Consider the following 17840-nt stretch of genomic DNA (forward strand, 5'->3'; position numbering starts at 1 on the left):
TATCCACAAATCAGAATGGACACAGAAGGCATTGCTTGTGTGGAACTCAGCCTGCCCTTTTCTTGCAGGATATCCTGTGAATCACTGATGAGGTTCAACAAGCAGATTCCATATTTCTTGCTTTCCAGAAAACGTTTCACACAGTGCTCCACTGCAGACTGTTAACTAAGGTCCAAGCACACAGAATAGGTTCTGAAGTGTGTGAGGGGCTTGAAGACGTTAAAGAACCTAGTACAGTGTCCTGGATGGCAACTATTCATCGGAGGCATGGCTATCATAACAAATGCCCCGGGAAATGTAATAGGACCGCTTGTTCTCTATATGCATAACTGATCTGATGAATAGGGTAAGCAGCAATCCACAACTGTTTGCTGATGTGCTGATGACACTGTAGTGTATGGGAAAGTGTTGCTGTTGAGTGACTGTGGGAGGCTACAATATGAATTTTTATTTGGTGTGAGTAATGGCAGCTTGCTCTAAATTTAGAAAAATGTACGCTAATTCAGGTGAGCTGGAAAAATAATTCTGTAGTATTCAAGTAGAGTATTTGTAGGGCCGAACTGGTAACTTCCTGGGAGAATTCTCGGAAAATGTTTCTCACTTAAAAACGAATGAGAGAGAGAGAGAGAGAGAGAGAGAGAGAGAGAGAGAGAGAGAGAATGTATAGAACACTTACGTTAACAGTAATTTAGTGCTGTTCGAGTGTTCAGTATCCCCACCAGGTTGGTTTAGAAGAATGCATTGAAGTACTTCAGAGACATGCTGCTAGGTTTGTTACCAGTTGGTTTGATCAACAGAAAAGAATTACAAAAATGCTCCATGAACTCTAATGGGGATCCCTTGAGGGAAAGTGACATTCTTTTCACAAAACACTATTGAGGAACCAGCAATTGCGACAAAGTGCCACCAGCTTACATCTGGCAAAGACAAGGTAAGATAAATTAGAGCTCCTATGAAGGCCTTTCCCTAACTTGATCTGTGCGTAGAACAGGAAAGGGAATGACTAGCAATGGTAATAAGGTGCCATCCACCATGAACATTGGCAGCAGAAGTGAGCAACCAGGCCATAGTGTGTGTGATAATACTGCAGTTGCTGAATGCATACTGGCAGGGGTAGCCAAGCAGTCCATAAACATGTGGAACAAGTGCTGTAGGGCTGGTGGCTTTTATGTAGATGTAGAACACTACATACTTTTACATATCAGCATCATGATAGACATTCCAGTTACACAAATTAAAAAAGCTGAAAGGCAAACAGGGATGAAAACCAGTATCTTCAGTAAAAAACTGCGATGTTTGGTTGGCTTCGCATACATACAAGAAACACAAACTCTGTACAATGTAATGTGGAAATTTATTGCAGAAACAGATTAACAGCATCATGTACAACTATTTGAAATGTATTAAATTATTGGTCATCTTACATTCCACAGAAGAAACTTATCACTGGTCATTTATCTCAACCAGGATTGTTTTGTACAAACTGAATTAATAACAGCATGTTTATTTATTAAAATACCACTCTCCACTGAGCAGGCTTTGAGCAGTTCCTCACTCCATCTCCACACAATCTATTGTATGTTGCTTCAGTAGGAAACCCCATTATTTCACGCTCTTCCTGGATACGAAATGAAAATGTTGACTCATATGATCCAATAAAGTACCTGCAATTACAGAGAAAGGTATTTTGACTTTATATATGCAAGGAAGAAAAATAAACATTTTTTACATTTATTTTTGATACACAGTAACCATAAGAATTTCAACATTTTGGAGACGAGTGACATAGCTCCAATGAGACAAGCAACATAAGACCAATGTCGGCTGTTTCTCAGCTTTGTCTGTATAAAAGTACTCTATGATACTTATATTAAAAAAAAATTCACTTTCATTTCATAGGCAATACAATTTGCTGTTTGCAAAATGGAAATTAACTAGGAATGTACTTCTTTTGATAACAAAACACAAAACGACTGCATCCAACGTCGATGTCAGAACAAACTTGGGAATGACAGAAAAGATGAAACTTGCATGTATTTTGGATTATAATGCAAACAACACTGGTGTGGATTACAACTAGCTAATGAGCTACCACCATTTTGGGAGGAAGCAAGTAAAGTGGCATAAGAAAGTTTTTTTTCCTCAGTTTCAAGAAAAAATTTGTATGTTTTACGCAAAAAGTCGAGGCCCACTATCAAGCATCTCATTGAATTTGTTACTGAATTGGCAGTGGCTGTTATACACGAAGGAGGCCTTGTTACATCAACTTCCACTCAAGACAGTTCACCTGTAAACAGACTCGGTGGTAGACATTTTCTTAAATTTATTCTGACTACAGGAAGGTCAAAATGGCCTTTCAGGAGAGGCAAGATTTGTGCAGAACGAACCAAGGTAAGCTCTGGGAAAGTGGCAAGAAAAGATATGAGTATTATTGTGAAGAATGTGAAACAGGAATTTTGTTTTCCCAAAAACCTTCAAAAATTTTCAAACTAAGGCATTTGTAACTAAGTAATTATCAATAGAAAGAACTACCTTTGCAAACAGTTTTATTTTTAGTATCAACATCTGGCCTATTTAGGAAATGACACAAAAAAAATTGTTGCTGTGAAAACAAATTTTGATCAATACAGAAAAAAATGATCACTGTTGTAAGTCTATGTTTCTTTGTAGTATTCCATAGAAAAAGACCCCTCTTTCAAATGGTAGGTGCAGTAGAATGTAGCACATAAAGTTCAGAATAAATGTGAAAACACACAGTATCAGCCAGTTGAACTGAATCCTTTGCCCAGTCTTCAAGGTATGAAAGGAAAGATAACAATTTACAGTGAGTTGGAAAAATTGAACTTAAGTGAAAAGCAACAATGAATGCAAAAGAACTAGAGTAATTACACATACTAGCAATAAGGAAAAATGGCAGATTTTATACAGAAGTGACCAGCATGGAAGAAAACAGTATAGAAGCAACAAAATATAAACAGAGTGAAGAAACAATGATAGGAATACAATATGAGCGATCGTAGTGAGCCATTTTATTACAATCGACTACCTAGTAATGTTGAGGATCCACGACAGTTTAAACACCATCTAAAACTCACTGTCATTGTTCAGAATTGTGTTAAGGTGCTCATCTTGCTCAATGGTAAACAGTACATCAGGAGTCCTCATGATATTGATTATTTGCAGGGAGCTCCAAATGAACACTGCATTCAGATGACATGCCTACAAGTCCCAGTATTTTTTGCTCGTTAAGGAAAATGGGTGGCATGTATCAAGTGTCCAATTTTATCTCATGTTAACACCTACCACACAAGAATACCTCCCACCACCTAGTTAAACAATGCTGTACTGGCAAGCAGGTGTTATACTTCATTTGTTTTCTGATGTTCTTATTCCCTGCCACTCGCATATACCAATGTATTCGGCAGCTTATCAGTCCACATGACCTTTGTAATATACTTCAAGCCTTCAACAGCAGTTTTCTTTTGACCATATTTATCTCTGTGTCTTGCAACATGTGGTGAACACTGGTGGAGAGATTGCTTCTGCAATCCATAGCAAGGTGGTGTTTCTGCATGTTATGACTCTTCTCTCAGCAATTAACTACTGGACAACTACTGAAGATTTTGCCCAAATCAAAGTACTCACAGTACACCCTGACATGGTGGCATGTGAAAAGCCAGTGTCTTCACATCAGTAATATGTCTAAAAGTGTGATCCTGCACAAATGTGCTGATATTTCTCATTGTACACTTGACTGTCATATTGATGAGTAGCACAAGGTACTAACTCTCTCTCTCTCTCTCTCTCTCTCTCTGTCTCTCTCTCTCTCATATATATTCCACCCCTCCCCACATCCTCCCTCCCTTTCTTCCAATGCAACAGCTACCTCCAATTCAACTGCGAATTACTGTGTTTGTAGCCATATGCTGTAATTTTAAAAAGAGGATATCACATGTCATCTGTTCCTATAAGCCAATACATGGGGCATGAGAACATCACTGGAGGGCATACTATTTAGCAAAACTTATAGCACTCTAATTGTTGTACAAATGAAACATCCAAGCACCATATTTTACTGAGGTAACATTGCAGTGCTGACAAGACATGAAATATGGGTTGGGTATCCCCACCTCACAAAATAGTTCAGTAATTGAGTATAACCAAGAAACACAAATAATGTTCAGCAAATTCATAAGATATTCTTTACAATGAAACTGGTTGTAAGAATAGAACAAAACATATGTTGTAAAGTTTGAGAGTTTTAGATGTATAATGAAGTCAGTGAATAAAGTTTCTCTTGCAGTTCTTTGCTGATAATTGCTCTTCTGTTGTTCTGCTTCCCTCAAATCTATCTCCACGTATCTGAAGTATGCAGCACCTTCTTGGTCCTGTAACTTCCAGTGCTACTGGTATCTGAAGTTTCCTGGCCATAGCTTTCCAGCTAATTTCCCACAGATTGTGTTTATGTATACTGTCATTACATAATCAATCGTGACAACTGACTTTCACACTGATTTTGATACTTTCATTCATGACAGAAAATTTTGAGTATTATATCAAATTGCACACCATACACTAGACAGCATATGATTACCTCAGTCTGGATTCAAATTTTGACTAGTTTTCCATGTGACACAATGTCTATGGAAAAGTCTGAATGCTGTCACTTCTTTCTGAACAGTGAACTACTGTATTTCTGTGATTGATTGCAGAGAATGTGTTATTCTTAGCTTGTGATTATTTGCAGCTTCAAAGAAAATGAAACATTTTAACATAAATTTTCTCTCTTTGAGAGCAAATTTACATCTGTTAAAAGTGGTAATGACACTATTTTTCCAGTCACTTTTTGAGTTGGAGCAGTAAACATTTTATACTGAATGACTGTGGATGTGTTCATTGCAGAAACTGTAAAACTAAATACTTTACTTTGTTCAGAGAAGCTCCTCTCTGGATTCAAAAGTATGCTTGTCCTCAAAATAAAGCTGGTTTGAACATCAAAGTAATTTGTAGACGTGGTCGTAATGGTGGTGGCGTGTCCTTGCTTTCTCTGAACTTGGAGATGACTTACATAGCTAGTTTTGTTTCACCAAAACAAAACACTGTCAGATATGACTCCCAGGAAAAAATCTTTGGGTCAACTGGGTATCAAGTGTCAGGCATTTTTAGTATAACGCTTACTTACAGAGCCACCAATCTGCATTATGAACTCATTAACAGTTGGAGTTACGTAAGAAAATTGAAGAAAAAAATCAGAGAAAGCAGACAGAGATTTGAAACAGTCTCAAACATTCTGCATGATTTACCTGACACTTGTTACAATAACAAATATTTACAGTAAGGACATTGTTTCTTTTTCTCACACACGTAACAAAAGCAAACAAATATAGCAGTAGCAAATACATAGATGATTATATAAAACTTATGCTGAAAGATGACTGCCTCTCATATGCTGCCACCAAAAATGATTTGATTTGTTTTGTTTTGCAGCATATGTGCTCAAAAGGGAATATAAATTCTGTGCAAGGAAACTACAGTTGTAATTCTATACTACCTTGCATGTGAGCAAATTATTTGCTCTATAATTGCAACACCTCCATCTTTGTACTTCTCTTTCACTTTAGCTGGGGCTTTGTATCTTAACACGTTGTATCCCCTCAGAAATGATTTCAGTTCTTTAAACTCTGCAAAAGAAACAAAAACATATGAATACTAAAAGATTTGTGTAAAATGCAATAAAACTAACATTGTAACTGCAATAGAAAATTGCAAAGAGCATTTAATAATCCCTCAAAGGTACCAGATTTTGTTCTGTTGTGTTTACAACCTATTTAACCCTCTTCATCTTTATAACATAGTAGGGTGCATGGTGTCCATTTAAAAGCAAGGATATAAATAGTGAAAATAATTTTTACTTAATAATGACAATATGTTAGTCTCAAATAGAACCAAGAAGCTAAACAAAATTATCTATGGCACAGGAGTTGTAAAGGAGAAATATTTCTGAGCCTGCTTGTTTCTCTTGAAAATCAATACAAAGTATCTATAGTATGATTATACGGCAATACTATTCTTATTGCTTACTTTCAAAAAGAACGTTTTCATTCTTTTCAAGAGTTCTTTGCTAAGAATACTGTAACAAAAAGTGCTGATGCTAGCAAGTTAAGAACTCCAGAATAAGCTTTTTCTCCATTCAAAATAAAATTCCTAAATTTATGAAAATCCAAAAGTTTTAATGTCTGTTCACATATTACATTAATAACTGGTTTACCCCTTTACTGTGCATACATACATTCTTTAAAGATTAAGGGATGAACTACAATTATCATAAAAATATTTTATCATCTATGCTGTTGCTATATGTGTACATCAATTGGGACTGACTATAATACTGCCATTCGCAAACATGACTTGCCTGACTTTTACATTTGATGAAAGGTCTTTCACAAGGAACAGACATGAAAGCATGGTAAACAAATTCATTCTCTTGTCTGCATTATTGGAACTGTGCCAGAAATTTCAGTAGCATTTTGGATAACATTTTAAGGCCATCCCCCTAGTAAAAATACAGGTGCAACTGGCTTGCCTCAGTGTCCACCACCTGTAATTTTAAATGTGTGCTTCCTTAACATTTCTCTGCAGTGCTGTGAAGTTTTTTTAATGCTTCCCACATAATTGGGTTTTCAGTAGCGACTCTAGTTACAGCATTGGTCGCTAGATGGTGTGGGCATGCTGGGAAAGTACTTCTGTTTTTTGTGGGTCTACACCATGGCATGTTTCAGTCCTTATGCACTTCGTTGCGTCAACATGGTCAGACTATTTTACTGATGACAAAACAGCTCACAAGTCACTTCCTGAGTTTGAAGATAGACTGAATTTTCAGAAGATCATGTTGCATACAAAATATGGATTATGTTTAAGAAAAAATTTCTGACATTGCAGAAAAGAATGTTTATAATGAAATTCTCAGTACTTTTTTTTCATATTTTCATTGGAAGTGCTTTCAGTACAAAATTAGTAGTTTTATTTTCATATGTGACTTTCTGTGGTACATAAGAAGAAGAGGGATGTCATCAAACACCTTCAGGTACAAGCAATGGCATTATTCCCCTAGAAATCATGCATGAAGAACATGGATGACTTCAACAGAAGAGCAAGAATTTTGCGCCATGTTGTCTGTGAGAAAACTGGACAACCACTGACTGTGTGCCAAACACTGCGGTATTTGAGAGAGAATCATGTTCTAAGAAATCAAAGAGAAAATCCTCAAAATCACGAGATATTATTTTTGTCTTATCTTCATCAGTCAAACTCTTGTAGACTATTAACTTGAAATCATTTCCTTGTAATAACTGAGACTGAAGTAGGGGAAAAAAAAAAATAATGAACAGAGTGCTCTAAGAGACACAGGAAGCTCACTGAAAAAGTGTAGAACAAAGATGCAAGCTAACAGTGTAATGAGTCTGTGCACATTACTATGCTTCAAAATATATAATACAGAGCTGATAATTGTATCATAAGGTATCACCAAATATGATAACAGTACTTTGGTTATGTTATCATTTCATCTTCTTACAATAAGTTGCACTATCAGTTGATAATATGTAATTCATTACATTAAGTATTTTTGTATAATGTAATTATACTGGTTTCTGAAAAATTATTTTCATGTACCCTTGACCAATTTTTTTCAGTTTTCAAAAATGGTGATATAAAAAAAGTCACCTTGTGAAGTCATATGTCAATTCAAGATCAATCTAATACACATTAATTTATATTACAAAATCTATATTTTTCATTAATGTCACGGTTACTACTACACTAAAAACTTTCTAACAGTAACAACTGCTTCAAATATGGAAAAACTATCAACTTTCTCTATACAGATTCGCATAAAGTAGCTCAGGACTCTAAGTACTAAATATGATTTAAACCAGCCACTGTTACATTCTTAACTTCAGTTTCTACAGCAACATATCTGAATTTACACTTAAATGCTTTGAACAGACAACAAAAAGACCAAATAGTGTTACTTTGTGATTAAACGATTCAGGAACTGTGGTAATGGTTTTGAAGAAAATGTCCACACCAGTTACACTTTTCTGTCTATTTAACACCACAACAGGTCAAAAGTAGTGGTGGTTTTGAATAAACAAAACAATGCAAATGGTGCAGACATTATCTTCATAAATAATTGTAACCGGTCATGAATTGGTTTTCTCAATTGAGTAACCTATGTTAAATTCAAAATTATTTATTAAGTTTATTACTGTTATTTGTATTTTTATTGATGCTTTTAATGATTTGTTGCAAAAGATGTACAATATTAAACTGGACGTGTTGAAATGCATTATTATGTACACTATGCCACAACAAATAAAATATAGGGCATTAAGAGCAGATGCATCTGCAGTGGAAATTCGGAAAAAAGTTAGTAATACATTTGAGAAACATTTGAAGCCTGCTTTCATATAAAAAATAATTGTTTAATAATGAATAGTGTACTGTTGTAGTGTGATAACACTGAGCCACTCACAGCAACTGTCGACATAAAAATTAGGGAAGCTACTTATACGTATCATATTCTGTATATTCACTTGAGGCAGTATCAAGTGACAATCATGTGTCTGGGGCCTTAAAGGAGGGCGCACGAGTCAAGAAATTTCAGAGGGGTAATGAAGAGTATTACCATGTTTTCGATCCTATTGCACACATTAAAAAATTGTGGCTCTGTCTAATATAAATCACATGTCTCACTGCTAGCATTGTTCACAATGAAATACTACTTAAAAACTGTGTGACTTCTTCAGCAATCTGACTACATGATATACAACATGCATCTGAGTTTGGTCTCAGAAAAGACAGGAAACAAGAGTCACAAACAAAATACCTTTACTGTCATTCAAAGTACTCACCATTAGCTACATCACACTTCTGACACCAGTTATAAAGCTGTTGGAAACTGTCAGCAAACACTTTTTGTGGAATTGTTCCAAGTACCATGGTCATGTTGTTGGGTATCCACATCATTACAGGAGATGAGACATGGTGCTACCAAAACAATCCAGAGAACAAGCAACAGACAATAGAATGGTTTTCTTCATTTTCCCTGCCTCCCAAAAAAAGCTGGCTGACAAAATGAAACATTAAAATGATATTGATCACCTTTTTCAACAGCAACGGCTAGATCCTTCATGAATTTCCATCCGAGGGAAATGCGGAAGATGATGAGCTAATTGTGATTGCTTTGAGGGCCTTTATTTTTTGAGACCATTCACCAAACTTTTCAGATGCATCTTGTATATTTCTAAGGACAGGAAATGATAAGTTTTATTTCATGACAAAATTTTGTCATTGTTTTACAATTTCTGGGTTATCGTTTGCTAATTTGGGTGTTATTTTCTACCAATTTTGATGTTACTTTCTGCAAATTTTTGGCATTTTCTGCCAACATTGGCCTTATTTTCTGCCAATTTTGACCTTATTGTTTGCTAATTTTGTTATTAGTTACTGAGAGCTTATTTTTAAAGTACCATAAGTTCCTTATTTTTGTCTTATTTCATTGTTTCTTCGGTGTTATGATAAAAATGATGATATGTCCATTAATTACAATAAACTTATTGACATCACAGATCACATTTGTTAACATTATTGAAAACAGAAATCATACATGTCCAACATATTACACCTATTTCATTAAAGAAAAAATAACTTCGCAACCATGCACTTAAAAGTTTTTCATAAAAACGTCATTTCTTCAAAGTACTCTCCTGAGACATTATGCTGATGATCCGTCAACACTTCTCAGGCGCCTAGAGTCTAAATTTGAATAAGGAAGACAAACAGGCTTTAGCATAACACCCGAAATTTGGCAATATCCACATATGCTTCTGGCAGGGAAAGTTGCTTTTCCAGTAAATTATGAAGAGAATATCTTAGACAGCTTACACTAGCAGTTCTAGGTACATATAACAAACTCTTTTCCATGTCAGCATTAATAGTGTTCACTATCATTCCATGGTTGAAACAAGAACATAGGCTGGTTATAACACGCCCAGTTGGTGTTTCATGATTGATGCTGCTTCCCTCCTTATTACTCCAAAGATCTAATTATATAACTTCTTATTTTTAGGAAGCAGACAATGGAAGGTTCAACTATAGTAAGGAAAGTAAAAAATTATTTGCAATGGAGGGTTGAGTTGATAACATTTATTAGCATATCACTGACTGTATGATTTATTACTCAAGTTATCATTCATTTAAAACCTGCTTAATTTCACTCAGTTTTAGCAATGTCCCATATGCCACAATACACTGCTAATAACTTCACATTGAAACTTTAAGACAAAAAGAATGCAGTTTGCATAATCAGTCTGAAAGCAATTGCGAGCATGGTCAACCTGTGTTGACTGGATACTGCAACTGCTCACTCGCCACTGTCATGCTTAATAATGTGAGAACACAGCACAAATAATTAGCCTGAACACATAATTCAAAACCACACCACTTAATTGAGCACATTTAGTGAAGGCGGCCAACCAATGGCTCCCCCAACTGTCCACATGCTACTGCAGTGCTACACCTAGCGCATGCCACAGAGCAACAATCACACTTTCAGAGAGCATTATCACTGGGTAAAGATTACTCTAACATGCTGGACACGGCCAAATCAACGATAGCTGCTGTAATATAACACACATTCTGCGGTAATGCAGATCAATAAAGTTACAAAAAATGTGACAAAATATAAAAAATATTCCAGGGTGGGAGGATATTGGACCCTAACACTGTGAACACAGATCCATGGTCAAAAGATTTATTGGCCTAGTCTGAAAGTGCAACCCAGTGTGTTCGATTGTTTCCTTCACCTTGTCCGAGTATTCATCCATTAATATTTTTCAAAATCTTTCTGATTTCATCATCAAAATCCAATTTTCCACAACAATGAAGCAATACGCACTTTTAACTTTGAATGCAGCTAAATCCAGTAACATAAGATTTCTCAATTTTCTGTACAACAAATCATACCAAACACAAAGTGTTTTGTGGAGTTCTTTAATGTGGTGCATCAGTTAAACTGTATTTTTTTTTGTAGTCCCCAAGTATAAATACAAAAATCATCAAAAATGGCACTATATCTTCAAAAACACATGAATCAATACGACATCTGCTCAATTAACCAATCAGAGCATGGGACACATGATGTCATGCAAACATGTGTGAGGTGGTAAAACTTGAGTGCTGAGACTATACAATATTTATTCAATATTACTTTTACGGTTTTGTGAATGAAGTCTGTGGTGACAGCATGATCTGTTGTGCAGACTTGGGTCTAAGTTCTGTTGATAAATGATTCAGATGACACATTGATTTACGTGTTTGCACAGCTAAAGTGCTGTACTTGGCACTATTCACATTCATATTTGCATAAATGAAAATACGCAGTTTAATTGCCGCACCAAATTACAGCTCTCTCAGAAATGAGTCTTTTTTTTTGTTTTTGGTACAATAACTCATGATAGACAAAGCAAGGAGGAAATAAAAAGCAGACTAGCACTGGCAAAAAGGGCATTACTGGCCACGAGAAGTCTACTAGTATCAAACACAGATCATAATTTGAGGAAGAAATTTCTGAGAATGTTATGTCTGGAGCACAGCGCTGTATGGCAGTGAGACGTGAATTGTGGGAAAATCAGAACAGCAGAGAAGGGAAGCATTTGAGATGTGGTGCTACAGAAGAATGTTCAAAATTAGGTGGACTGATAAGGTAAGTAATGAGGAGTTCTCTGCAGAATCAGTGAGGAAAGAAGTATACAGGCAACACTGACAAGAAGAAGGTACAGGATGACAGGTCATCTGTTAAGGCATCAAGTAATAAGTTCCATGGTACCAGAGAGAGCTGCACAGGATAAGTTGGGCTATTCTGAATTGATAAGGTTGGCACAGGAGAGGAATTAGTGGCGGGCCACATCAAACCAGTCAAAACACTGATGGGAGGTACTTTTGTTTAGCATTACATCTAGAGTCACAGTTCTTTAAGAGGGACATCAAGTGTCATTTTATGATAAGAACAATTCTGAGTGCTGAGCAAAAAGTTCAAAATCCAATTACAGCATTCAGCAACTATCGCTTAGTAATATCAGTTTCTGTTGCCCTCAAATTTATGATATTTTTACACTGGAATAGGGAAAAATACCAAATTTTCTGATATTTCATAAACAGCACTGACTTTGCATTATGTTGCTAAAAACTGCAGATTTTTTTTCTTTGTTTTGTGTTCAATATTTTCCTGTCCCTATATATTACTAATGAAACAGGTGCTTTATATAAGTTAACCATTCATAGAGAAAGTAACAGTAACAATAAGGGTAAAAGCTAATCTAGTTCTCTGTTTACCTGATACAAGAATGTCTTCATAGCCTGATGTAACAGACATAGAGCTATTAAAGGTAGAACACTGCAGAATCAAATATTCCACTATTTGCACAGATATACCTTCTTTTGGAGCATCTGTTGCGATAAATACTGTGTCCAACTCCAAATTCTTTAACAACTCGGAGATCTGTTGGGCTGCTCCCTTGATGCTGGGTACATCTTTTGCTCTTGCCCAGACAAAATCTTTTCTCCTCAGATGTACACACAGGTATGGTCCACCATGTGCTTCAGAAAATCCCTGTGTGAAGTATGTACAAAGTAACACATGTAAATCTGCTTCTTGTATTTCAGTTAATCTTTATTAATATAAAATCTTTCATGATTACCTTCTTATTCAAAAAGGGTGTTGTCCAGAGAAATTATGCACTATGTGCACTGGTGAAAAACACTGTCATCATCCCATGTACCTCTTTTGATATCACAAGCCACGATACTGTTTTTCAAATACACTACTGGCCATTAAAACTGCTACACCACGAAGATGATGTGCTACAGACACGAAATTTAACCGACAGGAACAAGATGTTGTGATATGCAAATGATTAGCATTTCAGAGCATTCACACAAGGTTGGCGCCAGTGGTGACACCTACAACATGCTGACATGAGAAAAGTTTCCAACCGATGTCTCATACACAAACAGCAGTTGACCGGCGTTTCTTCGTTAAACGTCGTTGTGATGCCGCATGTAAGGAGGAGAAATGCATACCATAATGTTTCTGATTTTGATAAAGGTCGGATTGTAGCCTATTGCGATTGCGGTTTATCGTATCGCGACATTGCTGCTCGCGTTGGTCGAGATCCAATGACTGTTAGCAGAATATGGAATCGGTTGGTTCAGGAGGGTAATACAGAACGCCCTGCTGGATACCAACGGACTCGTATCACTAGCAGTCGAGATGACAGGCATCTTATCCGCATGGCTGTAACGGATCATGCAGCTATGTCTCGATCCCTGAGTCAACAGTTGGGGACATTTGCAAGACAACAACCATCTGCACGAACAGTTCGACAGTGAAACTTCCTGGCAGATTAAAACTGTGTGCCCGACCGAGACTCGAACTCGGGACCTTTGCCTTTCACGGACAAGTGCTCTACCATCTGAGCTACCGAAGCACGACCCACGGCCGGTACTCACAGCTTTACTTCTGCCAGTACCTCGTCTCCTACCTTCCAAACTTTACAGAAGCTCTCCTGCGAACCTTGCAGAACTAGCACTCCTGAAAGAAAGGATATTGCGGAGACATGGCTTAGCCACAGCCTGGGGATGTTTCCAGAATGAGGTTTTCACTCTGCAGCGGAGTGTGCGCTGATATGAAACTTCCTGGCAGATTAAAACTGTGTGCCCGACCAAGACTCGAACTCGGGACCTTTGCCTGTCGCGGACAAGTGCTCTACCATCTGAGCTACCGAAGCACGACTCACAGCCGGTACTCACAGTTTTACTTCTGCCAGTACCTCATCTCCTACCTTCCAAACTTTACAGAAGCTCTCCTGCGAACCTTGCAGAACTAGCACTCCTGAAAGAAAGGATATTGCGGATACATGGCTTAGCCACAGCCTGGGGGATGTTTCCAGAATGAGATTTTCACTCTGCAGCGGAGTGTGCGCTGATATGAAACTTCCTGGCAGATTAAAACTGTGTGCCCGACCGAGATTCGAACTCGGGACCTTTGCCTTTCACGGACAAGTGCTCTACCACTTGAGCTACCAAAGCACGACTCATTCTGGAGTTCGACAATGTTTGCAGCAGCATGGACTATCAGCTCGGAGACCGTGGCTGTGGTTACCCTTGACGCTGCATCACGGACAGGAGCGCCTGCGATGGTGTACTCAACGACGAACCTGGGTGCACAAATGGCAAAACGTCATTTTTTCAGATGAATCTAGGTACTGTTTACAGCATCATGATGGTCGCACGCGTGTTTGGCGACATAGAGGTGAACGCACATTGGAAGCATGTAGTAGTCATCCCCATACCGGCGTATCACCTGGTGTGATGGTATGGGTTGCCATTGGTTACACGTCTCTGTCACCTCTTGTTCGCATTGACGGCACTTCGAACAGTGGACGTTACATTTCAGATGTGTTACGACCCGTGGCTCTACCCTTCATTTGATCCCTGTGAAACCCTACATTTCAGCAGGATAATGCACGATCACATGTTGCAGGTCCTGTACGGGCCTTTCTGGATACAGAAAATGTTCGACTGCTGCCCTGGCCAGCACATTCTCCAGATCTCTCACCAATTGAAAATGTATGGTCAATGGTGGCCGAGAAAGTGGCTCATCACAATACGCCAGTCACTAATCTTGATGAACTGTGGTATAGTGTTGAAGCTGCATGGGCAGCTGTACCTGTACACGACACTCAAGCTCTGTTTGACTCATTGCCCAGGCGTATCAAGGCCGTTATTACAGCCAGAGTTGGTTGTTCTGGGTACTGATTTCTCAGGATCTATGCACCCAAATTGCGTGAAAATGTAATCACATGTCAGATCTAGTATAATATATTTGTCCAATGAATACCCGTTTATCATCTGCATTTCCAACAACTCAAAGAACTCTTTCCTGATAGACTTAAAAGTGACAAAAATTGTGAATTTTTTCATTCTTTGTCATCATCATAGGTTTCAACAGTCAAGTTGGTGTCTCCAGAACAAAACTTTTCAGATATATTAAATCTGTCTGCGGGAAAGGGAACTCAAATCCAGACTTTTGCTTAACATAAGCAAAATATTACCAACCAAGTGTTACAATCTCAAGTTGTGACTTATAGCTTCAGTATGCCAGTTTACAAATGTAGGTGAAAGTGTGTGTTTGTTGATTTAGAATACTCAACAGTGGGTTTATTAGCACCCTTGCTAGAATAGTCTGAGATGAATGTGGTTGAAAGAGGTAAAACTAAAAATGCACACATTATAAATGATTTAAAATTACAATCACTCTCTCCCATTTTCACTCACATTCACCAACTCAATCACGCAGAATGTAAAATTGTCAACTTTGTCAATGTTCAAATGTGCTATTAAAATCCTAGCTAAATGGCAGACTGAAGGCAAAATAAATAGCTCTGGAAAGTATAGCCGAGAGAGGGAGAGAGGTAACATCAGAATGAACCTTTGATATTTTCATCCAATAGCAATTTCCAGATAGCAGTGAAATTTCGTTTATTCACCTTGTTACAGACACTTTTCAAATCATCCGATTTGACGTACGGGAGACATGTCAAGATTTACAATAAGAAATATTTTTAAAAGAAATACTAAAGTTTGCATTATTTTATATACATTTCTGAGATACTGCTACAAAAATACATTCTATAGCTTCCAGTATACAAAACATAAAATGTGTTAGTTCCTTCTTCAAACTGTGAAACTGTTCTCAATGAATTCCTGAACAGTATAACAACACTTTTCCAGAGTAAAGTATACTCTTTTTCAGTGAAACCATATCCATGTTAAATATATTACTGCCTTTCATTTTACTGTAAATTTTTAACCTCATATACTCTGGCATGAAAGCATAGGGTTTTAAGTGGTGAGTCAAGAGTTTAAAATTCTGTCTGTGGCACATTCTGTCTGTGGCACATTCTGTCTGTGGCACATTCTGTCTGTGGCACATTCTACAGTTGTGGTCAAAATGGAAAGTGTCAAGTGTATGCTGATTTTTACATAAGAATATCACCACTTTATATATTTAAAGAGAGGGAACAGATAGTATTCTTAAATTTTTAATAGTGGTCAACATGATACACGTTTTTCGGCAACACACTTGTTCTTAATTATTTTCTTTTTTAATACTAGGAAGCTCACGACATTTGCTGAATTTTCCCAGATTATTCCGTAATGAACAACTGACTCAAAGTAGTGATAGACTATCTTTCTGGTGTCTACGTTTGTGGCACCTGACAAAATACACATTGGAAATCCTAAGTTGTTAAGTTTACTTGCTAAGTATTCAATTTGTACTTTCCAAGTAGGTTAATATCTCTTGCACCACAGTAGTATTTTCAAACTTCACACAATAGGATACAATTTGTAATTTAACTTTTTAGGCCAGAAGACACAAAGTAATTTAATTTGTGTTATTTTTATTCCTACCACTTGTCAAATGGTTGTAATTAGGTTTTTAAATGGTCTTACCGGCACAACTTTTGCTTTAGTAAACACCACTAGACTAGCAACCCAAGGACTACTGTCACAAATTTTTATTAAATTTCAAAGTCACACTAGCCAATACATCATTAGCTACATCATAAATGAATAGAAAATGTAATAGCCCTTGAACATACGTAATGTTGCAGTTCAGTTTGGGGGTTGGTAAAGGTCATTTCACATCTGTCTACCTTGAGTGTTTGTTTTGTTGTAGCTCTAAGCTGGTTATATTTGAATGCTGATCAAGTGTAAAAAAAACATGTACATCACACAGAATTATTTTCTGCACCAGACAGAAGAATGCCAAAGAAGGTGGAGTGACAGATAAGAACAAATATTGAAGCAAATATATTTTCTTTTCATTTTCATACAATATACCCTTAGAAAATAAAGCTGGTGACGCATTCTAATGGGATTTGGAAAAACTATCCCATCTATAGTGACACAAGATGTCAGGATATGTAACAAGACAGGCAACAGCTGCAGAATATAAAAATAACACACAAAATGGAAAGAAAAGACTACTAATATTGTAAGTCATTGTACTTGTTTGGCAAATATGCTGAACAAGTTCTGTACAAAGGATGGTTTAAGAGGTGGCATTCTGTAAGCCGCCGTTGTTCTTTCGAGAGCCATATTAGAAAGGCTTGTGTCAAGCAAGGGCATAATTTGTACATTTTTGCTTGTTTCCCTTACAGTTCATCATCAAATGGGATAGTCTATTATTTTGCATTTGGTGAGAGAAATACTTATGAACATGTGCAGAAAATGAAGCCGATATAAGTAATGTAAAATCTGGAGTTATTATGCAATTTTTTTTTAATGAGTGTTCTTTAAGCTCATACAACCTGAATGTTGCATTTGGAACTCAATTCGTTAGTTTGGAGTCATATTTTCTGTTTGAAATAATACAATTTTTATTACTTCTTAATTGCTGTAAGAAATTATTTAAATAGTTTGGTCAACTTATTTACTTTTTCAGGGAGAGCAGAAATTGTTTTGGGATTAGCAAATATATTTCCAGTCAGTTACGATTTATTTATTTACTCATTTAGTATTTACAAAGGCACTCCTCATATTAAATGCTTAGCGCAAATTATTAACTATAATATTCTTTACAGGTGCTCTTGTAATTCTATACTATATTACAAATATTCTTTAGTTATCCCACGACTGAGTCAGAGTGGCGTATGTCCGTTACTTCACCCTCATTGTCATGTACTTTACACACACTTATCTGACTAATAAACAGA

General features: G+C 36.8%; 1 protein-coding gene across 4 annotated transcripts in view; it reads right to left on the minus strand.

The window, feature by feature from the left end:
• Positions 1-1335: 1335 nt before the first annotated feature.
• The window catches only part of LOC124722008 (GDP-fucose protein O-fucosyltransferase 2-like), a 97686-nt gene continuing 81181 nt past the window's right edge, over positions 1336-17840 (minus strand). For 2 of the 4 annotated variants that reach the window (XM_047247184.1, XM_047247183.1), the window contains 3 exons: positions 12493-12670; positions 5552-5681; positions 1336-1664 (listed from right to left, as the gene is read on the minus strand). In XM_047247184.1, coding sequence (XP_047103140.1) covers positions 1511-1664; positions 5552-5681; positions 12493-12670 — 462 coding nt within the window. In that variant the 3' untranslated portion in view covers positions 1336-1510. Of the gene's footprint in view, positions 1665-5551; positions 5682-12393; positions 12671-17840 lie in introns of all 4 variants that reach the window. The other 2 variants (XM_047247182.1, XM_047247181.1) reach the window with 1 other exon arrangement.

Source organism: Schistocerca piceifrons, chromosome X (genome assembly GCF_021461385.2).
Source record: "Schistocerca piceifrons isolate TAMUIC-IGC-003096 chromosome X, iqSchPice1.1, whole genome shotgun sequence".
NCBI lineage: Eukaryota > Metazoa > Arthropoda > Insecta > Orthoptera > Acrididae > Schistocerca > Schistocerca piceifrons.